The sequence below is a fragment of the Oncorhynchus mykiss genome, chromosome 10, assembly GCF_057628025.1.
Source record: "Oncorhynchus mykiss isolate SJ-2025 chromosome 10, ASM5762802v1, whole genome shotgun sequence".
NCBI classification, from domain to species: Eukaryota; Metazoa; Chordata; class Actinopteri; order Salmoniformes; family Salmonidae; genus Oncorhynchus; species Oncorhynchus mykiss.
The window spans coordinates 46,748,575-46,773,542 of record NC_143031.1 but is presented as its reverse complement, the minus strand read 5'-3'; the positions used below and the strand labels follow the sequence as shown (position 1 = coordinate 46,773,542).

Below are 24,968 nucleotides of genomic sequence, written 5' to 3'. Positions count from 1 at the left end.
GTGCACCATCATTCTATTGAAAATGTTATCCTACTTCTTGCCAGTACATCCATAACACAGCTCTGATTCCTCCTTTTGTTTGTTAAGGGTTTACATCTACACACTTTATTTACAAATGTGTACAAAACAATAATTTACCTCCTATAGAATTCTAGTTACACTGAATTATACAACAAAGTTCATGATGATGAAATAAATATAAAAACAAAAATGACCACAGGGGAAGGAACTGTCGAAGCGAGTACAAATATACCACCAGTCTTTACAAGTTGTATTTCTCCTCAGGGGACTAATGCCTCTCCCTGGCCACTGGCATAAGTCGATGTGTGTTTGGGTAAAGGAAGTATGTTGTGGTCATGAGTCTGTGGTACCAGATCTAGTGCAATCTAACTCTGAAGGCCTTGCTGGCGCTACATCCTATTTCAGGGGCCTGATAATAAAGCTTATTAGGGGTTAAGTAATCTGTATGAAGATGGGTTTAGGGGTTGGTTCTAAATGATACTGCTTACCTGTTAGATTCCCCCCCCACCCCCATGGGGAAAAACAACCACATCTAGTATCTCATTTTGTGTAAAGAAGTGAATCAACTGAAAGAAACTACAACTTTTACAATGGACATGGCTATTTGCTATGATGCAGTCAACTCCTTCATCAGGCATTGTCCATGACCAGACAGACAGTTCTCAAAGCAACAAAGATATGATGACATGGAGATGTGGGGTCAGAGCACCACGAAGCACAACACGCTATGAAAGTCCCACCTATTACCTAGTTCAAGTCCTGTTTTTTGAATGGGGATCAAGCTTACATGATCAAATTCATGAAAATGTGGTTATTTAAGACATGTCAAATTATATTTGTACTCGTGGATTAATTTACTTATACCTGATGCCTTTAATAGGGTTTCCAATAGCATTTCAATATTCCGTAATAAAAAAAATCATAAAATCCATTGGATAAAGGTGAATTAATCCACGGATACAAATATGTGACAATTTAAAATAACACATTTTCATGAATTTGATGACATAAGCTTGACGCCCATTCAAAAACAGTACGGGACTTGAACCAGGAAGTAGACAGGACTTGCATAGGGTATAGACACTACAGCAATGTGTCTTAACTGACACATCCCTCACAACTGGCACTCAACCACATAAAAAACACATTCTCTCAGTGTCTCAGCATTCAAAGCATCAGGTGTAATTCACAAGTTCATGATTACTGCATTCATAGTTCATTAAATATATTGGCAAGTGCTATTCGAATAAGAGTTCATCTCAACCACTCTGCACAGTGGACCTGCTTTTTCACAGCAGGTGAATGTCCATTTCATTGTGTGAATACAGCTTGTAGATTACATTTAGTCTTAGTTGTGTGTCAACAAGTAAAAGTAGGATTAAAAGTTGCTACTTTAATAACTGGACTGTTGGCTGTGGAGTAAAAACGAATGTATGAAGCTAGAAAGACCTCAGAATCTTGCACATCCTACAATGCACACTTTCACCAGCAGGGGGACATGCAGACAAAGTGCAAGTATGTACAGGGCTTTGTCACCTGATTCCATAGGCCTTCCCCAGGTATATGTACACTTATATTCATTTTCAGTTGCAGAAAAGTTAGCTTGAGAGTCTCTGGGGTAATAATAACAGAAGATGTTCCATGTTAATGCAGCTAACAGACAGATACACCCTGAACAAAAATATAAACAACATGAAAAGTGTTGGTCCCAAGTTTCATGAACTAAAAGTCCAAAGAAATGTTCAATTCGCACAAAAAGCTTATTTCTCTCAAATTTTGTGCACAAATTTGTCAACATCCTTGTTAGTGAGCATTTCTCATTTGCAAAGATAATCCATCCACCTGACAGGTGTGGCATATCAAGAAGCTGATTAAACAGCATGATCATTACACAGGTGCCCCTTGTGCTGGGGACAATAAAGGGCCACTCTAAAATGGGACGTTTTGTCACACAACAGATGTCTCAAGTTTCGAGGGAGTGTGTAATTGGCATGCTGACTGCAGGAATGTCCACCAGAGCTGTTGCTAGAAAATTAAATGTTCAATTCTCTACTATAAGCTGTCTCCAACTTTCTTTTCAATTATTTGGCAGTATGTCCAACTGGCCTCACAACCGTAGACCATGTGAATGGCGTTGTGTGGGCGGGTGGTTTGCAGATGTCAACATTGTGAACAGTGCCCCATGGTAATGGTATGGGCAGACATAAGCTACAGACAACGAACACCAAATTGCATTTTATCGATTGCAATTTGAATGCAGAGATACCATTGCGAGATCCGAAGGAGATGTGTCGCGCTGCATGTGACAAATGGTGGTCTCACACCAGACACTGACTGGTTTTCTGATCCATGCCCCTACTCTTAAGGCATCTGTGACCAACAGATGCATATTTGTATTCCCAGTCATGTGAAATCCATAGATTAGGGCCTAATGAATTTATTTCAAGTGACTGATTTCCTTATATGAACTTTAACTCAGTAAAAATTTTGAAATGGTTGCATTTATATTTTTGTTCAGTATACACACATACATACAATTGATTACGGTGTGGTAATGGTTCCATCTGTGTTTTTGTTGTGGTATAAGGGGTAGGTTGTGCCAGGGTCACTCTGCCTGCACTAAGTCCTTGTGGTGGCGTGCGATATGCTGGCTCTTCTCCGAGGGCCTGCGGAAGCCTTTAGAGCAGATCTCACAGCGGTGGGGGTAGTCTTTTGTGTGGATGGAGATCACATGGCGCTTGAAGCCCGAGGCATCCCCAGAGCTGTAGTCACAGTACTGACACTGGTACACCCTCCTCTCCCTGGGCCCCTTGGCCATGCCCGCAGCACTAGAACTAGCACCAGGTACCAACACCTGCTTCCTTGCCACCGGTGGACTGGCAGGGGAAGGCCCCAATAAGGTCCTTTTGGCCCCGTTCTTTTCAGGAGAGGCCTGTTGCTCCTTGGTGTGGACCGACAGGATATGGCGACTAAGCACAAAGGGGTCCGAGATCTTGAAGTTGCAGTGTCGGCACTGGTGCAGTTTCTTGGCACGGTGCGACGCAGAGTGCTTCTTCAGTTCAGACGGCCGGTGGAAGCCTTTATCGCAGACGGCACATTTGTGGGGGTAGTCCTTGGTGTGCACCGATATGATGTGGCGCTTCAGGTCACTGGAGTTGGAGCTCTTGTGTTCACAGTGGGCACACAGGTGGGTTTTGGCCTCCTCGTGCGTCAGCCCGTGCTGCAGCAACTCCTCTTCCTCAGCAAACGTTTGGAAGCAGCGCTCACACTTGAAGGGCATCTCTTTGCTGTGCTTGGTCTTGACATGAGTCTTCAGGTTGGAGGAATCAGCCGACTTGTAGTCGCAGTAGAGGCAAGAGTAAGGCTTCTCGCCAGTGTGCGTGCGCATGTGTTTCTTCAGCTCGGAGGGGTGCCGGAAGCCCTTGCCACATTCCACACAGATGTGGGGGAAGCTCTTACTATGGACAGCCAACAAGTGGCGGTTGAGCAGACCTTGTTCAGCCGTCTCGTAGTCACAGAACTTACACTTGTGCATCTTGTTGGCCTGTGAAGGCACCGGACTCTTGGGCTCACGGTGGTGGTGCTGCAATCGATGCGAGAAGAGCACCGCCTGCTGGTGGAACTCCTTGCCACACACCTCACACTCAAACAGACCCTTGCTGCTCAGCGTGTGCCCCTCCATGTGGTTATGAAGGCTGGCCTTCTTGTTGGTGGTGAAGTCACAGTCCGTGCACTGGTACTTTTTCCTGGTCAGGACATCCTGGTGGTGGTTTTTGGTGTGGCGCTTCAGGAAGCCTCGCGACTTGAACTTCTTGCCACAGAGCATGCAGGGGTACACGGTCAGAGGCTGGCCATACGGACCAATAATGATGGCTGGAATGGGAGACAGATACAAAATTCATGACTCCCAAATATCACATGATCTGTATTCAGAAATGAAACGTGTGAAAACCTGTGCAGAGTGAGTTTGGCAATCAGCTGACTTTATAAATGACCTGCAGTTGCCCAGCCCATAGAATCAGTAACATATACAGTCAGGTGCAAAATGATTGGCACCCTTGATAAAGATGAGCAAAGACGACTGTATAAAATAACAACACAAATACTGAGCTATATTGTATGCTCAAAAATTTGGAAAATTATTTTATACTAATACAATTTCTTAGAGAGAGAATTTGTTTAACAAATAAATCTCAAAACTACAATGGAGAATCTCAAAACTCCCATTGGAGAATCTGGAGAGATTCTGTATGGAGGAATTGTCTAAGACCCATTCCAATATGTTCACCTATCTCATAAAACCTTTTAGAAAAATGCTCAGTGTCATTATGCTCGCAAGGGAAGGGGGCAGGTATATTGAATTCAGGGGTGGCAATATTTTTGACCCCTCCCCTATCTTTTAGATGCATTTTGTTTGTTAAGCAAAATGTCTCTCTGAGCAATAAAAAAAAAAAAAAATGCACACAATATACATTACTTTTGTATCTGCACATACACTACATTACCAAAAGTATGTTGACCCCTACTCGTCGAACATCTCATTCCAATATCATAGGCATTAATATGGAGTTGCCCCCCCCCCCCCCTGCTGCTATAACAGCCTCCACTCTTCTGGGAAGGCTTTCCACTAGATGTTGGAACATTGCTGCGGAGACTTGCTTCCATTCAGCCACAAGAGTATTAGTGAGGTCGGGCACGGATTTTGGGCAATTAGGCCTGGCTCGCAGTCAGCATTCCAATTCATCCCAAAGGTGTTCGATGGGGCTGAGGTTAGGGCTCTATGCAAGCCAGTCAAGGTCTTCAACACAAACCATTTCCGCTTTGTGCACAGGGGAGTTGTCATGCTGACACAGGAAAGGGCCTTCCCCAAACTGTTGCCACAAAGTTGGAAGCACAGAATCGTCTAGAATGTCATTGTATGTTGTAGCGTTAAGATTTCCCTTCACTGGAGCTAAGGGGCCTAGCCTGAACCATGAAAAACAGCCTCAGACCATTATTCCTCCTCCACCAACCTTTACAGTTGGCACTATGCATACGGGCATGGTGAAGCGTGATTCATCACTCCAGACAACGCGTTTCCACTGCTCGGCAAGCTTTACACCACTCCAGCTGACGCTTGGCATTGCGCACGGTGATCTTGGGCTTGTGTGTGGCTGCTAGGCCATGGAAACCCATTTCATGAAGCTCCCAATGAACAGGTATTGTGCTGACATTTCTTCCAGAGGCAGTTTGGATCTCGGTAGTAAGTGTTGCAACCGAGGACAGAAGATTTTTACGCACTTCGGCACTCAGTAGTCCCGTTCTGTGAACTTGTGTGGCCCATCACTTCGCGGCTGAGCCGTTGTTGTTCCTAGATATTCCCACTTCACAATAACAGAACTTACAGTTGACCAGGGCAGCTCTAGCAGGGCAGTAATTTGACAAACTGACTTGTTGGAATGGTGGCATCCTATGACGGTGCCACATTGAAAGTCACTGAGCTCTTCAGTAAGGCCATTCTACTGCCAATGTGAAGACTATGGAGATGGCATGGCTGTGTGCTTGATTTTATACACCTGTCAGCAACGGGTGTGGCTGAAATAGCCAAATCCACTAATTTGAAGGGTTGTCCACATACTTTTGGAATTGTAGTGTCGCTCACTATTTGTATGAATTATTTTAAAGTGTTATTTGCTCATCTTTGTCAAGGGTGCCAATAAATTTGGGACCTGACTGTAGTTCAGTCCCATCTGACAGCTACGTACCTGTCTGGACCTGGCGAGGCTCAGCCCTTGTTCTCTTATTCTTGTTCCGTTGCCTGCTGACCTTGTCCACTCCGTCTGACTCGTCAATGTGCAGCAGAGCACTGGCGGCACCGTTCCGGTTCTCACAGCTTTCACTGTCCTCAGAACCTGGAATCACATCGTAAACGTTGAATGCAAATGCACACCTTCTCTCAACACTGCTAGAGCAGAGATGCAGTGCATTCGGAAAGTATTCAAACTTTTGCCACATTTTGATATGTTACAGCCCTGTTCTAAAATTGATTAAATTGTCCCCACCCTCATCAATCTACACACAATAGCAAAGCAAAAACATGGTTAGATTTTTTTGCAAATGTTTTAAAAATAAAACACTGAAATATCACATTTACATTCGTATTCAGGCTCTTTACTCAGTACTTTGTTGAAGCACCTTTGGTAGCAATTACAGCCTTGAGTCTTCTTGGGTATGATGCTATAAGCTTGGCACACCTGTATTTAGGGAGTTTCTCCCACTCTTCTCTGCAGATCCTCTCAAGCTCTGCCAGGTGGATGGGGAGCGTCGCTGCACAGCTAATTTCAGGTCTCTCCAGAGATGTTTCATTGGGTTCAAGTCTGGGCTCTGGCTGGGACACAAGGACATTCAGAGACTTGTCCCGAAGCCACTCCTGCATTGTCTTGGCTGTGTACTTAGGGTTGTTGTCCTGTTGGAAGGTGAAACTTCACCCCAGTCTGCGGTCCTGAGCACCCTGGAACAGGTTTCGCTAAATATCTCGCTGTACTTCGCTCCGTTCATCTTTCCCTCGATCCTGACTAGTCTCCCAGTCCCTGCCTCTGAAAAACATCCCCACAGCGTGATGCTGCCACCACTATGCTTCACCGTGAGGATGGTGCCAGGTTTCCTCCCGATTTGACGCTTGGCATTCAGGTTATAGAGTTCAATCTTGGTTTCATCAGACCATCAGACTATGTCCATGTGTCTCATGGACATAGTCCTTTAGGTGCCTTTTGGCAAATTCCAAGCAGGCTGTCATGTGCATTTTACTGAGGAGTGGTTTCCATCTGGCCACTCTACCATAAAGGCCTGATTGGTAGAGTGCAGCAGAGATGGTTGGTCCTTCTGGAAAGTTATTCCATCACCACAGAGGAACTCTAGAGCTCTGTCAGAGTGACCATTGGGTTCTTGGTCATCTCCCTGACCAAGGCCCTTCTCCCCTGATTGCGCAGTTTGGCTGGGCAACCAGCTCTAGAAAGAGTGGTGGTTCGAAACTTCTTCCATTTAAGAATGATGGAGGCCACTGTGTTCTTGGGGATCTTCAATGCTGCAGAAATGTTTTGGTACCCTTCCCCAGATCTGTGCCTCGACCCAATCCTGTCTTGGAGCTCTACACACAATTCCTTTGATATCATGGCTTGGTTTTTGCTCTGACATGCACTGTCAACTGTGGGACCTTACATAGGCAGGAGTGTGCATTTCCAAATCATGTCCAATCAAATGAATTTACCACAGGTGGAATCCAATCAAGGATGATCAATGGAAACAGGATGCACCTGAGCTCAATTTCGAGTCTCATAGAAAAGGGCCTGAATACTTATGTAAATAAGGTATTTCATTTTTTATTTTATTATATACATTTGGAAAATGTTCTAAAAACCCGTTTTCACTTTGTCATTATGGGGTATTGTGTGTAGATTGAAGAGAATTAAAACATACATGTAATCCATTTTACAATAAGGCTGCAATGTAACAAAACGTGGAAAAAGGAAAGTGGTCTGAATACTTTCCAAATGCACTGTACTTATCACTAGAGAGTACAGAAGAGCAACAAGACTTTATCTGCCCTGTTAAACGATACATTTGTATATAATAGTGTGTGTCACTGACCATAAGCGGCTGCCCAAGCCACAGGCATGAAGTCCTTACTGAGAGCCGTGCCATCGTAAGACCGCTCATGGGTCACTGGCTCCTCACCCCCCACCACCACCTCCATGTAAACCTCATCAGATATCTTTGATGCACCTGCAGGAAAACACACTAGTTGTAACACAATCGTAAAACACACACACACACCGATTTTTATTTCTTACCATGGTCCCCCTGAGACATGTACACCATCTTCTCTCGGAGAGTTCGGCCTGTAGAGTCCGTCAGTGCCGCGTCCTCCGTTTCTCCTACGCAGACATCCACACAATGTCTTAATAACTCTTAGTGATCAACTACTGTGGGTTATATTATCCCTCTTTCTAAGTGCATTAAACATGATTCAAATGTCTCCTTACCCAGGTCATCCTCCCCAGAGTCTGCCTTGAAGATGTACACCTTGATCACCTCCTGGCCATCCTCGTCCTTCTCCACCTGGTCCTCCACGGCTCCCTCCACAGTCACCTCTGTGCCGTCGTCTGACACCATCTTGCCTGCCTCATCCACTGGAGGGAGATGAAAAGAGAGCGAGTTAAGAGATCCATTCACTACTGATCATTAGTCTGACTGCAATGTTTTCTTTATAAGAGGCCAGGTGACTGAGTGAGGGCTATTGATGCAGAACTGGAAAAGTGAAGCAGGATGGTGCTCACAGGAGATCATGAGGTAGTCCCCACAGCCGTCTGTGTCTTGCTCTGGGTCCAGTTCATCCTGGGCATGCCCGTCTGCCACCATCTCATCCTCAGCCATGTCCCCCATGGCAACGCCTTCGTCCTCCCCCTCCAGCGACATCACACATGTCTCCACAGCAACCTCCTCGTCCTCGTCGCAGTGCACATACTCAGACACCACGTCCTCAACCGCATCCTGGATCACCAGCTCCTCTGGAGCGAACCCATGCACCGCCATTCCCTCCCCCTCCCCCTCCAACACCAGCACCGTCTCCTGCAGCTCCACCACAAACTCCTCCCCTCCAGCACCACCCTCATCTGGAACACACCAACACAGGAACAGGTGGATATCTTCCGTGTTGGCCTACATAAACATATCGCTGCAGACATACAATGCCTTCAGAAAATATTCACACCCCTTGACTTGTTCAACAAGTGCACCAGCTCAAATTTAAAATGGATTCAATTTAGATTTTTTTGTCACTGGCCTACCCACCCCATAATGTCAAAGTGTAATTATGCTTTTCTAAAGTTGTACAAATTAATTAAAAATTAAAAGCTGAAATGTCCTGAGTCAATAAGTATTCAACCCCTTTGTTATGGCAAGCCTAAATAAGTTGAGGAGTACAAATTTGCTTAACAATTCACATAATAAGTTGCATGGACTCAATGTGCACAATAATAGGTGTTCAACATGATTTTTTAATGACTACCTCATCTCTTTACCCCACACATAAAATGATCTGTAAGGTCCCCCAGTCGAGCAATGCATTTCAAACACAGTAAGTAGCCCTGCACGAGCCATGGCTTGTGCAAGCTGGAACAGCTCATAGGGCAGGTTTATGTAGCTTGATGTACCCCCTGGACTGGACGTGAGTCTATTGCAGGACCTTACCCCAATCTATCTCCTTAATGCTGAGTGTCAAGCAGAGACGCATCAGGTCGCATTTTTACAGTCTTTGGTCGAGCAGTGAATTTCAAACACAGATTCAACCACAAAGACCAGGGAGATTTTCCAATGCCTCACAAAGGGCACCTATTGGTAGATGGGTAAAAAAATAAAAGCAGACATTGAATATCCCTTTGAGCATGGTGAAGTTATTAATTACACTTTGGATGGGGTATCAATACACCCAGTTACTACAAAGACACAGGCATCCTTCCTAAATCAGTTGCCAGAGGGGAAGGAAACCGCTCAGGGATTTCACTATGAGGCAACGGTGACTTTTAAAACAGTTACAGAGTTGAATGGCTATGATAGGAGAAAACTGAGGCTGGATCAACAACATTGCAGTTACTCCACAATACTACCCTAACTGACACAGTGAAAAGAAGGAAAATATTAATACTGCAAAAAAGTGGCAAAGTACCAATCTTCAAGCACAGTGGTGGCTGCATTATGTTATGGGTATGCTTGTAGTCGTTAAGGACTGGGGAGTTATTCCAGGATAAAAAAGAATTGCTGAATGGAGCTAAGCACAGGCAAAATCCTAGAGGAAAACTTGGTTCAGTCTGCTTTCCACCAGGCACTGGGAGACTAATTCACCTCTCAGCAGGACAATAACCTAAATCACAAGGTCAAATCTACACTGGAGTTGCTTGCCAAGAAGACAGTGAATGTTCCAGAGTGGCCAAATTACAGTTTTGACTTAAATCTGCTTGAAAATCTATGGCAAGACTTGAAAATGGTTGTCTAGCAATGATCATCCACCAATTTGACAGAGCTGGAAGAATTTTGAGTGGAATAATGGGCAAATATTGTACAATCCAGGTGTGCAAATCTCTTTGAGACTTAACCAGATAGACCCACAGCTGTAATCACCACCAAAGGTGGTTCTATCATGTTTTGACTCAAGGGTGTGAATACTTAAGTAAATTAGATTATTTTTGTATTTCCTTTTCAAGAAATGTGCAGAAATTTCTAAAAACATGTTTCACTGTGTCATTATGGGGTATTGTGTGTAGATGGGAGAAAAATATATTTTTCATCCATTTTGAATTCAGGCTGTAACAACAAAATGTGGAATAAGTCAAGAGGTATGAATACTTTCATAAGCCACTGTATGAATGCACTCTTACAAAGAAAATAGCTATATAAAAAAAAAAGCTTTTAAGAAAAGTTTTATTTTTTGTGCATAACAAACAGTACAGGGAAATACTTGAATGCTCAGTGAAACGTAGCTATTACCTGATCCATGGAGAATGATTTTAGGATCCTGGGAATGGAGTGCAAGCCTTGTCTCATCCTCATCCATTGTCCTTACACCTCATTTGTCACTGCAGCACTGGAGGCAAGAATTGACCAGTCAAATCACAGTCACATAGGCCTAATGGTTAACCCAAAATATTAGTCTACCATATTCAAATCCTAAATCTCACTCAAATTATTATTCTCCTTAAAGAGAAATACATATTGTTACAATGTAACAGGTATCATTATCCCCATGTGTTTCCCCTCCTGTGAAAATGTAGTCATGTCCTAATCTTTCTGGATATAAATTATATTGGTCTGTATTTTATTTGGTGGTAAACTTCTAAACTATTTTAGCTATATTACATGGCACACTGTCTAAACCAAAAAATAGGAAGGGTATAGGCAGCTGTGTGATTAGGTTTTTTAAGCTGTGATAATAAAGATAAAATCCTTATTTTGTTGTAATGTGCTTTGACGTCACGAGAGATGTTTTCAGCCATGCAAATACTATCTATCGATCTTAATCCTCATAGTCATGCAAAGTGAAAAAATATATGCGGTTTACTCGCCGAAATGCACCGAGAGATAAACAAGAGGTTTTGAGCGACGCAGCACATTTTTCATCCCAATTCCCCCACGGTCAAATCTGACAGCAGTGGTCTGGCACACAACAGCGTGGGAGAGCGAGACAAGCAGTGATGCTTCATGAGGACACGCACAATTAGATCAACAAACTCAAACCTTTAACTATAGTCTAAATGGGAACAAATTCAGTACAAAAATGGCGCTTGCTGTAATTTACCTAGATAGTTACACAAAAAGACAACATTTAAGACAAAAGGTCAAAAAATTGAATTTCAAAAGTATCTGGCGGTCGCAGTAAAATGGTTACATAACATCAAAGATTAGACTCTAGCTAAATGTAGTCGTTCAAGTTCTTAAAAAAAAAAAAAGAAGTGAAAGGCAGCTTTGAGCTAGCTAGCGTCAAGGGAAACATGACATCTGACCCAACCCACACATCCGTGCGATAGTAAACATAAGTGCATAGCTAATGTTAGCAAGTTCGCGAGCCACCCGAAAGGTTTATTGCTAAGTATGGCGGCTAGCCTGCCTAGCTAAAGCATATTTCATTCAGCGTTTTCAAAAACAGATGTGCGCCATTTTGATGGAGATCCCCGGACAAACATTTTGACCACTGGCGCTGTTAATGCAGAGCAAAAATAACCTCTGTACAATATCATATTTGAACATGGTAACTATACTGTTCAACTTTATGGGGGGTATCTGGCTAATAGACTATAATGTTACCGATGTTTCGAAAAATCCCCTTGCTGATTTTCTAGGCCGTAATTATGGCCTATTGAGGCCGGGGACCAAATAAGCAAGAAAGGCACAACCCCTCGTACGCTTCTCCACTTTTCAGATAGAAACATAGAATAATGCACATGCAATCACAAATGTTAAGCATTACCTATGCTTCGTGCACATAAAAAAAAAAAAAAAAAAAGCGCAAGACCTGCTTACCAGATTGTGTAGTACAGGTTGGCCTCTCACGATTTCCAGGCCGTCAGGTTTCCCCAGACTCGGGCAGGATTCAATCGGGAGTTTGTGCTAGCTGGGCGGGCCGCTGTGGCGCAGGGAGGGAGGGGCCGAGACTTTCGAAGCTCCACTGATAATCGCTACAGCCCCCAGCTCCGCCAGCACCAAGGCCGCCGTCAGCACTCACGTCACAGCCCGAAAGTCGTAGGAAAATGCGGAAGAAGTCTGGACACCCAACTGCTGGTAGTTATAGACAGGCCACGATCAGGAGCGCAGCAATTGCGCTCCATTATGGATATTTTACATCGCGGCTGTTTTCGTTGCATACCATTTGAAAGCCTGGTATAGTGTGCTTAGTTTATTCATGTATGTCGCTAAAAATCACGAACAAACTGCGATGATGTTCGACATTTACTCCTACCATTAGCCAGATGCAATTATCTAATCCTATTGGTTAATCATGTTACTACCCGCTTTACAGGTTAATTTGACAGCTACAGATTTGCCAGATTTGCCACTTCTACTTCTTGATCCAAATCATTTGACACATGGCGTTTTCTTTATTCTTAAAGTTGATATCCCTTGATGAGCTTCTCTCATGCCTGCAATTTGATTATACCTTCAAAGATGATCTATATCAGCACATCGTTTTAATGTAGCAGGAGAGAGACCAGCTGTCAGGGTGCTCGATCTTAGTGTATTCTGCTGCAGAAGTAAATGCTCTACCACCGTTTTTGCCCAGGCCTCAGGTAGAAGCAACACTTACAAACAAACGGTAGCCTATTCTCCAATAAGTGTCCCCATCTGAAACAGGTGTAAAATATACTTTGTATTTTACTGAACATCTCTGATTTATTTTCATGTATTATTTTAAGGTTATTTTGATATGTATTACACTACTTTCAAGAGGGAACTATTTTATTGTATTTTCTAAATTGCATTGATGTTGTGATGTCATCAGTGGGAGCCATGCATTTACTCCTGTTTGCTCAAAGCGTGATGAGAGCTCTGTGCCCTCATGTTCTAAACATGGCGAACCAGTTACCAACACCAGAAAGCACGAGGGGTTTGAGCTGATTGTATGGAGATTGTGACAGCTGGTTAAATGGTGTCCCTTGACAAGGCAAGAACAAGATGTCAAGAGAAGTGCAGTATTATCATAAGGAGACACTTGGAATACGGAGGAGGAATGGAGGGGAAAAGAGAGGCAGAGGAGGGAAAAGCTTGAGCTTGAGTAGGTTAAAATGGTGGAAAAATGGAGATGGTTTGTAAAAGAAGAATGGTAGAAAGTGTAAGAGTGAGTTGAAGACAGGAGAAATGGAAGTGAATTGAGGGCAAAGTGTGGTAGGTGTGGTGAAGTTCTCGGAGCCTGAGGCTTGCACCGAGAGTCAGGATAAAGATGAGTCTGTGACAGTAGGACTGAAGCTTTTTGGAAAAAGTGGACCCTTGCCTTTTGGCTGATCCATTTGTGGTTACAGAGTGGGTGAAAACAGAGTTGGGTGCTGTGAAATCTGTGAGGGTAACCAGTAGTGGTCTTGTGATAATTGTTTGTGTTTCTGCTGGTCAGAGGGAGCAGGTGCTCCGTGTTAAATGAATGGGGGCAAGACAGGTGAATTGTTTTGCTCTCAAGAAAAGGGCAAAGTGATTACTGGGGTAGCGGTAAATGTAAAAGCTGACCAACTGAAGGGGAAGATTCCCGGTGTGATGCTTGTCGTTTGGTGTGACACAGACAGGGTGGCGTGCAAAAAGGAAAAAGTACCCAATTGTCATACTTTAGTAAAAGTATAGATACCTTAATAGAAAGTTACTCAAGTAAAAGTCAACCAGTAAAATACTACTTGAGTAAAAGTCTAGAAGTATTTGGTTCTAAATATACTGAAGTATCAAAAGTATTGACCTAAACTGGGACATGCTTAACACCCCGGCCCTCCTACAATCTAAGCTTGATGCCCTCAATCTCTCACAAATGATCAATGAACCCACCAGGTACAACCCCAAATCCGTTAACACGGGCACCCTCAGATATCATCCTAACCAATTTGGCCTCCAAATATACCTCTGCTGTTTTCAACAAAGATCTCAGCGATCACTGCCTCATTGCCTGCATCCGTAACGTGTCTGCGGTCAAACAACCACCCCTCATCCCTATCAAACCCTCCCTAAAACACTTCAGCGTGCAGCCCTTCCTAATCGACCTGGCCCAGGTATCCTGGAAGGATATTCACCTCATCCCGTCAGTAGAAGATGCCTGGTTATTCTTTAAAAGTGCCTTCCTCACCATCTTAAATAAGCATGCCCCATTTAAAAAAATGTAGAACCAGGAACAGATATAGCCCGTGGTTCTCTCCAGACCTGACTGCCCTTGACCAGCACAAAAACATCCTGTGGCGTTCTGCATTAGCATCGAATAGCCCCCATGATATGCAACTTTTCAGGGAAGTTAGGAACAAATATACACAGGCAGTTAGGAAAGCTAAGGCTAGCTTTTTAAAGCAGAAATTTGCATCCTGTAGCACAAACTCCAAACAAGTTCTGGGACACTGTAAAGTCCATGGAGAATAAGAGCACCTCCTCCCAGCTGCCCACTGCACTGAGGCTAGGAAACAGTGTCACCACCGATAAATCCACTATAATTGAGAATTTCAATAAGCATTTTTCTAGGGCTGGCCATGCTTTCCTACCCCGGTCAACCACCCTGTACTCCCCACAGCAACTCGCCAAAGTCTCCCCCATTTCCCCTTCACCCAAATCCAGATAGCTGATGTTCTTAAAGAACTGCAAAACCTGGACCCCTACAAATCAGCCAGACGAGACAATCTGGACCCTCTCTTTTTTAAATTATCTGCCAAATTTTTTTGCAATTCCTATTACTAGCCTTTTCAACCTCTCTTTCGTATCATCTGAGATTCCCAAAGATTGGAAAGTTGCCGCGGTCATCCCCCTCTTCAAAGGAGGAGACACTTTGGACCCATATTGCTACAGACCTATATCTATCCTACCCTGCCTTTCTAAAAGCAAAGTCAACAAACATATTACCGACCATTTTGAATCCCACCGTACCTTCTCTGCTATGCAATCTGGTTTCAGAGCTGGTCATGGGTGCACCTCAGCCACGCTCAAGGTCCTAAACGATATCATAACCGCCATCGATAAGAGACATTACTGTGCAGCAGTATTCATCGACCTGGCCATGGCTTTCGACTCTGTCAATCACCACATTCTTATTGGCAGACTCGACAGCCTTGGTTTCTCAAATGATTGCCTCGCCTGGTTTACCAACTACTTCTCTGATAGAGTTCAGTGTGTCAAATCGGAGGGCCTGTTGTCCGGACCTCTTGCAGTCTCTATGGGGGTGCCACAGGGTTCAATTCTTGGGCTGACTCTCTTCTCTGTATACATCAATGATGTCACTCTCGCTGCTGGTGATTCTCTGATCCACCTCTACGCAGACGACACCATTCTGTATACTTCTGGCCCTTCTTTGGACACTGTTTTAACTAACCTCCAGACGAGCTTCAATGCCATACAACTCTCCTTCCGTGGCCTCCAACTGCTCTTAAATGCAAGTACAACTAAATGCATGCTCTTCAACCGATCACTGCCCGCACGCACCTGCACGCCCAGCATCACTACTCTGGATGGTTCTGACTTAGAATATGTGGACAACTACCTAGGTGTCTGGCTAGACTGTAAACTCTCCTTCCAGACTCACATTAAGCATCTCCGATCCTAAATTAAATCTAGAATTGGCTTCCTATTTCGCAACAAAGCATCCTTCACTCATGCTGCCAAACATACTCTCGTAAAACTGACCATTCTACCGAACCTTGACTTCGGGGATGTCATCTATTTAATATCCTCCAACACTCTACTCAACAAATTGGATGCAGTCTATCACAGTGCCATCTGTGTGGTCAAACAAAGCCCCGTATATTACCCACCACAGCGACCTGTACGCTCTTGTTGGTTGGCCATCGCTTCATACTCATCGCCAAATCCACTGGCTCCAGGTCATCTACAAGTCTCTGCTAGGTAAAAGCACCGCCTTATCTCAGCTCACTGGTCATCATAGCAGCAACCACCTGTAGCACGCGCTCCAGCAGGTATATCTCACTGGTCACTCCCAAAGCCAATTCCTCCTTTGGCCGCCTCCTTCCAGTTCTCTGCTGTCAATGACTGGAACGAACTGCAAAAATCACTGAAGCTGGAGACTCATATCTCCCTCACTAGCTTTAAGCACCAGCTGCCAGAGCAGCTCAGATCACTGCGTCTGTACATAGCTCATCTGTAAACAGCCCATTCAACTACCTCATCCCCATACTGTATTTATTTATTTATCTTTCTCCTTTGCACCCCAGTATCTCAACTTGCACATTCATCTTCTGCACATCTACCATTCCAGTGTCTAATTGCTATATTGTAATTACTTCGCCACCATGGCCTATTTAAATAAAGGTGAAATTAATAAATACAAATGTAATTGCTAAAATATACTTAGTATCAAAACTATAAGTATAAATAAAAAAAATGTAAGCAAAGCAGATGGCACTATTTTCTTGTTTTTAAAATTGATGGATATGCAGGGGCACACTCCAACACTCAGACATACTTTACAAAATATGCATTTGTGTTTAGTGAGTCCGCCAGACCAGAGGCAGAAGGGATGACCATATGGTGTCTAGATAAGTGCGTGATTTTGGACCATTTTCCTGTCCCGCTAAGCATTCAAAATGTAACAAGTACTTTTGGGTGTCAGGTAAAATATATGGAGTAAAAAGTAGGAATGTGGTGAAGTAAATGTTGTCAAAAATATAAAAAGTAAAGTACAGATACTACAAAAAAATACTTAAGCAGTACAACTGTTGGTAGGAATATATGTTAACTTGAATGGGAATCATTTTTGAGTTCAACTTTGCATGGCTAGCCCAGCTACCGTTAGCTTTGATGGTCTCTTTCAGGTAACGTTAGACAGTGAGTTTTCTGACGATTTTCTCACGGGCATTCTGCACTGTCTTTCGTCTTTTATCAGGCAAATATACTTGTGTATGAGAGTCCAGACGTTAGAATTAATGCTTGCCTTGCCTTCGTATCCATTCCATGAAGACATTTTGTGAAATGTGACGTTTTTGTGTTTTATGTGCCTAATTAGCTGTTGTTCCTTTTGTTACCTGTCTGGTCATGTCAGAAATGGCGTTGTTGGCCCGTAAAATAGTATACTAAATAAATATTTTGCACTTATTAGCAAATGAGTAGTGTATTGGTGTACAACGTTTATAAAATGAAATGTGAGTCTTTTGAAAATATTAACATGTACAATGCATTTTTTGTTGATTCAAATTTACTCAAAGTTCTATTAGTTCTATTGAGCACCAACTCGACTTCTGAACGCTCTACTCTCAGCCTATTGTTCTACGTCACAATGCATGCGTTTGCTATTGTTGGCAATGAGAACTGCCCACGTTGCTGGTAGAAAACAACAACAAAAAATTACTCATGGGACTCTAAGGTTGTCCTATTGTTTCCTATAGTGAAATATAGGTACAGTTGAAGTCGGAAGTTTACATACACTTAGGTTGGAGTCATTAAAAGTTGTTTTTCAACCCCTCCAGAAATGTCTTGTTAAACTATAGTTCGGTTAGGACATCTACTTTGTGCACGATACAAGTAATTTTTCCAACAATTGTTTACAGACAGATTATTTCACTTACAATTCACTATATCACAATTCCAGTGGGTCAGAAGTTTACATACACTAAGTTGACTGTGCCTTTAAACAGCTTGGAAAATTCCAGAAAATGTCATGGCTTTAGAAGCTTCTGATTTTTTTATTTTATTATTATTATTATTATTATTATTATTTAACCTTTATTTAACCAGGAAGGGCTCATTGAGATTAAAATATATTTTTCAAGAGCGCCCTGGCCAAGATAGGCAGCACCAAGTCATTACAAAAAAAATTACAGACAGACAACATGAAAAACTACAAGTAATCTAGTGAAAACCATTGAATTCACAAGAGTATAAAACAGCAAATTAAAAACATTGACAGGTCAGGGAATCAGCCTCAAAATCATTCATCAGTGATTTAAAAACACCAATCGGGACAGGTTCTTCCAGTTTAAATTTTTTTGTAAGGTGTTCCAAGACGATGGCGCAGAGTACATAAAAGCCCTTTTACCAAATTCAGTTTGGACATTTGGAACAGTTAGCAGGATAAAGTCCAGCAAACGAAGAGAGTACCCACCACATTTCTGAACAATAAAAATGCACAAATAAAAAAAGGTAGTAAACCCAAAATGGCTTTGTAAATAAAAGTATTCCAGTGACTGAGCCTACGAGTGACTAGAGAAGGCCAGCCAACCCTGGTATACAAAGTGCAGTGGTGCGTGAGGGTTTTGCAGTTTAAAATACATCTCAAAGTGCCATGGTAAAGGGTGTCAATTGATCTCAAACACTGAGCGGAAGCATTCATATATAAAATATCCCCATAGTCTAGTAAAGGCATAAATGTAGCCGATACTAGCCTCCTGGCTTCAAAAGAAAAACAGGCCTTATTCCTAAAATAAAATCCAAATTTCAGCTTCAATTTTTTGTAAGTTATTGAATATGCAATTTAAAAGAGAGGCCGTCATCAATTAAAATTCCAAGATATTTATATGAGGTTACAACCTCAATCTCCTTGCCCTGACAGGTAGTAATAGGTGAAAGGTTCAGAGGTCTATTTCGTGCATTAGAAAACACCATTAGTTTAGTTTTGTCAGTGTTGAGGATAAGCTTCAATTGACACAAGGTATGTTGAACAGTGTAAAAAGCAGTTTGCATGTTCTGGAAAGCTTTTGTAAGAGACGAGGCACAACAGTAAATAACAGTATAATCAGCATAAAAATGAAGTTGCGCATTTGACATTTTTGTCTAAATCATTTATATAAATAGTGAATAAGAAAGGACCAAGTACAGAGCCTTGGGGCACACCATTCAAGACAGACAATTTAACAGACATAAGCCCATCAAATTGAGTGTACTGAGTTCTATCAGACAGATAGTTAGCAAACCATGCAACAGCGTGCTCCGAAAGGCCTACACTCGATAATCTCTGCCTTAGTATAGCATGATCAACTGTATCAAAAGCCTTAGAGAGATCAATAAAAAGTGAGACACAGTGCTGTTTTTTGTCAATGGCTTCAGTGATATCATTTAAAACCTTCATGGCTGCTGTAATTGTGCTATGCTTCTTCCTGAAGCCCGATTGGTACATTGATAAAATAGAGTTAGTTTTTATTTACTATTTTAGCTGTTCACTTACAAGAGTTTCAAGTATTTTCACCCGTGGTGACAGCTTTGAGATTGGCCTATAATTATTTAAAAGAGTTGGATCTCCCCCTTTTAAAAGTGGTAGGACAAATGCTGATTTCCAGATCTTTGGAATTTCATTACATTCCAGGGTTAGATTGAACAGAGATGTAAGTGGTTCAGCTATGAAATCAGCAGGGATCCAAAATATCAAGACCTGCAGGCTTTCTCTGATCTAAGGATTTCAGGGCTTTATGTACCACCTGCACTGATAATGGCAAAAAGCTAAAAGTTTGACCAGCTCTCACTGGTTCATCCACACAGGGTTGTACAGAGACAGAGGACACTGAATCAGACAGCCTACCAGATGATACAAAGTGCTCATTGAAACAATTCAGCATTTCAGTTGTCATATATAGCAACAGAGTCCTTCAAAACACATGACGGTAATTCATTAACATTACTGTTACCAGACATAGACTTAATAGCATTCCAAAACTTTCTAAATCAAATCAAATTTTATTTGTCACATACACATGGTTAGCAGATGTTAATGTGAGTGTAAAAAAATTTTATAAATTAAGAGGCCAACGAAGGTAAGGGGAGAGAGAGACAGCGTGTATGTATGAGTCTGAATGAGAGAATTTGCGCGTGTGAGTAGATTGGGTGTTGAGATCGATAGAGAGATTGTTGAGCTGCCACTGACATCCAGGCGAAGAGCAAAAAGGAGCAGCTTGGACAAGACACTCCGCAGAAGAAGAAGGAACTCAGGCCGGCCAGAGATGGGGTTACTTTGGTAAACTTCAAGTAATGAAGTGCCGAGTTGAGGAGGACCCGTGATCTTTACACCAGCAAAAAATAAAATAGTTTGCACAACACAACAACGAAGTTACGCAACCATAAATAAATAGGTTATTAGTAGGTTAAAATGTACTGATGGACTCAAATGATGTCAATTAGCCTATTGGAGGTGTCAATGTGGATGTATTTCAAGACCTACCTTCAAACTCATTGCCTCTTTGCTTGACATCATGGGAAAATCTAAAGAAATCAGCCAAGACCTCAGAAAAAAATTTGTAGACCTCCGCAATTCTGGTTCATTCCTGGGAGCAATTTCCAAATGTCTGAAGGTACTACGTTCATCTGTACAAACAATAGTACACAAAGTATAAACACCATGGGACCACGCAGCCGTCATACCGCTCAGGAAGGAGACGTGTTCTGTCTCCTGGAAATGAACTTTGGTACTTTGGGTTAGCGAAAAGTGCAAATCAACCCTAGAACAACAGCAAAGGACCTTGTGAAGATGCTGGAGGAAACGGGTACAAAAGTATCTACAGCCACAGTAAAACGGGTCCTATATCGACATAACCTGAAAGGCAGCTCAGCAAGGAAGTAGCCACTGCTCCAAAACCACCATAGAAAAGCCAGACTACAGTTAGCAACTGCACATGGGGACAAAGATCATACTTTTTGGAGAAATGTCCTCTGGTCTGATGAATCAAAAATAGAACTGTTTGGCCACATTGACCATCGTTATGTTTGGAGGAAAAAGGGGATGCTTGCAAGACGAAGAACACCATCCCAATCGGGAAGCACGGGGGTGGTAGCATTATGTTGTGGTGGTGCTTTGCTGCTGGAGGGACTGGTGCACTTCACAAAATAGATGGCATCATGAGGGAGGAAAATGATGTGGATATATTGAAGCAACATCTCAAGACATCAGTCAGGAATTGAAAGCTTGGTCGCAAATGGTTCTTTCAAATGGACAATGACCCCAAGCATACTTCCAAAGTTGTGGCAAAACTTAAGGACAACAAAGTCAAGGTATTGGAGTGGCCATCACAAAGCCCTGACCTCAATCATATAGAACATTTGTGGACAGAACTGAAAAAGCGTGTGCGAGCAAGGAGGCCTTACAAACCTGACTCAGTTACACCAACTCTGTCAGGAGGAATGGGCCAAAATTCACCCAGCTTATTGTGGGAAGCTTGTGAAAGGCTACCCGAAACATTTGACCCATGTTAAACAATTTAAAGTCAATGCTACCAAATGCTAATTGAGTGTATGTAAACTTCTGACCCACTGGGAATGTGATGAAAGAAATGAAAGCTGAAATAAATCACTCTCTCTACTATTATTCTGACTTTTCACATTCTTAAAATAAAGTGGTGATACTAACTGACCTAAAACAGGGAATTCTTACTAGGATTAAATGTCAGGAATTGTGAAAAACTGAGTTTAAATGTATTTGGCTAAGGTGTATATAAACTTCCAACTTCAATTGTATGTCTGTCTATTTTGCCAAATATCTCGCAATGTGTATATTTAGAATTTTATTTATTTATTTTTTTCAAATTGGACACCATTTTAATAATGAGAATCTCCTCTTTCTAATTATGTAAGGCTGGGCAGCATACTCCGTTGTCGGACACCATTCTAATCAGAATAATCTTCTCTTTCCAATTACATAAAGTTGGCCAGCGTACTCTGGTGTCATCGATAGTTAGACCAGAAATAGTCAAATGTTGCAATTTCTTTCCAAATTCCTCATTATGTAGACATAAGCACACTTGCAGGGATGCAAACTAGTCACCTTTCGGCGAAATTCGATGTTTTGAATCCAAAATAGGTGACCTACATGATTCGTGTAGATCCAATGAGAAAAGTTTGGGTGGGGGGGGGGGGGGCTTTGGATCACTACTGGCTGTCAGCGAACGAGTAATGCGCATTTGGATCAATACTGGCTGTATCCAAAACTCAGCCAATCGTTCACATAACAACTGAATGAAGCAAGTGACTGAGGAGAAGACTAGACAACCAATTTCCTAGTTACAGCATCAGCGCGTGCGCTCTGTAAAGAGGTGTAAAGTAGGTGAGAAGCTTGACCACGGAGACCTGGGTGAGGTGATGAAGCCTACTTCATGAGCTGTAACCGAAAAACAACTGGCATTTGGGAAGTTTGAGTTGAGGGATAAAGTGTGGTGGAACAAGTATTGTTAGCACTGTTAAATATCTTGCAAGCTGGATCGAATTCTCTGTGTCACATCTGCTCCTGCCACACCCCCTAGTGGACATCCGGTGTCTCATTGAACTGCAACAGTTGCCTCTCCCTTTCTCTCTGTGTGTGTATGTGTGTGTGTGGTTGGAGACAGGTGTGCTTGAGTCAGAGCAGTTCCCCACCAGCTGCAACCCGTTACATAATTAAGAACTCTACAAATATTCAGTCCTGCCACTTCCACTCCGCCAGATCGTAATCTCTGCTCATTTTGCCGCTCTGACTCTGGCTCCTGTTCCACATCTCGCTACCCTGTTCTGGATTCACCACACCACCACTCCATTGGCTTCCTCTCCAGACCTGTTTACCCTGTTCCAACCCAGCTAACTCCAACCTCAGCTTCCACATCTAATTTCCTAATACTCATCCGAGCTTCCCTGGATCTGCACTCCATATCTCCCTGTGTTAAAATAAATACCTTGGTTCTTTCATCCCTGTTTCTTGGTCTGAGTCTGCTCTTGGGTTCCCCTGTGTCGCTCCACCTAACAGTTAGCTAGCCAGAGAAATGTTGAGCAACATTAGCCAATTCAACTGATCAAATAATTGAGTTTATGGTGTGAAAATTAGCTGGCTAATAAAGTCAGACAGCTAACTTAGATGAGTTAACGTTAGTAACCTAACCAATTTGCAATAGTATTAACTGGTATACGAGTCCTTGCCTTTCCTCAAGTTATAACGCGTTAGTTGCTTACCGGACCCTGGCAATCTGTGTGGGATCAAGTGTAGCTGTGCCTAGCTTATGGAACACCACACTCTTTCCCTCTCTCACTTTTCCAATACAGTGGATAAAAAGGGGTATGCCTGAAAGAGATCAATTATGCCAACAAAGGGTATCATGCTCTGCTGGCACATTGTAGAACAGATGTCAACAGGCATAAAGTGTACAATGTAAAAATGTGCAGTGTAGCCCAAAGATATTGCTTTTGTTGTGTTGAACTTGACAGTAACACTTGTGTGTGAGTGAGGGGGGATTATTAAATGTTTTGCTCCATGAATGTTATTTTTGCACATGTAACCAACTTCACATAACCCCCCAGAGGAAAGGTACATGGGCACCCACACTTCCGGTTGACTCGGTTTTTATCTGCAGTAAAAGATGTCAAACAGTGATGACGGGCATTGACAGGATGGTCACAGCCACATTCACTGCCTTCAGAATATCTCTCAGACTCATTCCACAAAGTGATCATATAGTATACATGCGTTGTGTTTAGAAAATAAGGCAGACCAATTTCCCAAATAGGGGAGAAGCACTCAAAACCCACTAGTTGTTCTTTCAAAGAAAATAACACAACATGGTAAGTCAGAAGACCTATCGTATTGCCAACCTTACTACAATGACAGCAAATATTATGAATTCGAAAACACACAATGAAAGGAAACTTTATTTATTTCACACATTTTCCTGAAATGAATGGTTTCACCCACTACTCTACCCGCGAACTGCGCGTTCTTTGATATCTACATTGCGCGCGAGGTTGATGGAAACTACATTTTTACTTTGTCACACACATGTGGCCTTGAGCACTTACTCGATGTCTACTATAGTGGCCACTATAATAGAGCAAAAATAGAATGCCTGTGTCACGATCGTCGTATGGAGGGAACCAAAGCGCAGCGTGGTTAGAATACATTCTTCTTTATTGAATGAAGACCACTTAAACAACACGAACGTGACGCTATGATACCGTGTGCTGACACAAGCAACTACACAGACAATAACCCACGAAATACCCAAAGAGGATGGCTGCCTAAATATGGTTCCTAATCAGAGACGACGATAAACACCTGCCTCTAATTGAGAACCAATCTAGGCAACCATAGACCAACATAAACACCTAGATGAAAACAACCCCATAAATCTACAAAAAAAACCTAGACAGTAACAAACACCCTGGAATGAGACAAAAACACACATATCACCCATGTCACACCCTGACCTAAAGAAAACAAAGAATACTAAAGTCGGGGCGTGACAGCCTGTTTGTTTCATGCTATTTCTACTTTAAAATGTGTTTTTTTCCCCCAAGTGCAATATTTAGATGTGTATGGTCACAAGCGTCCTATTATAAAGGCTGTCATGGGTAACTGCAATAGTAGTGTATTGTTTTTTTCTCAAGACTTGAGTGTCATTTGCAGGTAAGTCTAGGAAACAAATAACACCGGGTTGCTTTCTTTGAATTTTTTAGCTGTGAGTTAGGTTCACATTAACCACTTTTTATTTTACACACAGACTGATCATGTAGATCATATTCTTTGTTGTATAATTAGTTAAAACCTGCATTTCCCCCTAGCAGGGATTTTTTTTTACAAGTGTCACCTTTTTGGGCCCTCACCAGTTTGCATCCCTGTCTTGGCACCATCGAGGTGCGGATGTTTACTTTCTACATTAGTTATTTTTCAGTTTCGTCCTAAGAACAGATTGTAGTGGTAAAATAAAAAGGGCTACATTTTTTGGTTCCATTTAGGCTAAATGGAATTCTAAGCGTCACTCCAGTCAGAGGCTCTGCGAACTTCAATTCCATTTATTTGC

The 24,968-nt window shown here is 42.5% G+C and overlaps 1 protein-coding gene across 3 annotated transcripts; it reads right to left on the bottom strand.

Annotated features, from left to right (window-relative positions):
* Positions 1-73: 73 nt before the first annotated feature.
* LOC110534088 (zinc finger Y-chromosomal protein 1) lies at positions 74-12,864 on the bottom strand. 3 transcript variants are annotated; one of them, XM_021618751.3, is made up of 9 exons: positions 12,073-12,529; positions 10,543-10,639; positions 9,250-9,390; positions 8,337-8,672; positions 8,043-8,189; positions 7,851-7,934; positions 7,648-7,782; positions 5,766-5,912; positions 74-3,894 (listed from the first exon to the last, which is right to left on the bottom strand). In XM_021618751.3, exons 3-9 carry the CDS (start codon positions 9,290-9,292, stop codon positions 2,627-2,629), a joined length of 2,160 nt encoding a protein of 719 aa, XP_021474426.2. In that variant the 5' UTR covers positions 9,293-9,390; positions 10,543-10,639; positions 12,073-12,529; the 3' UTR covers positions 74-2,626. The 3 variants fall into 3 exon arrangements, with proteins under 3 accessions (XP_021474426.2, XP_021474425.2, XP_090042992.1); XM_021618750.3 differs by lacking the exon at positions 9,250-9,390 and having other exon boundaries at positions 12,073-12,864; XM_090186866.1 differs by lacking the exon at positions 9,250-9,390 and having other exon boundaries at positions 8,337-8,734; positions 12,073-12,811.
* Between the last annotated feature and the right edge of the window lie 12,104 nt (positions 12,865-24,968).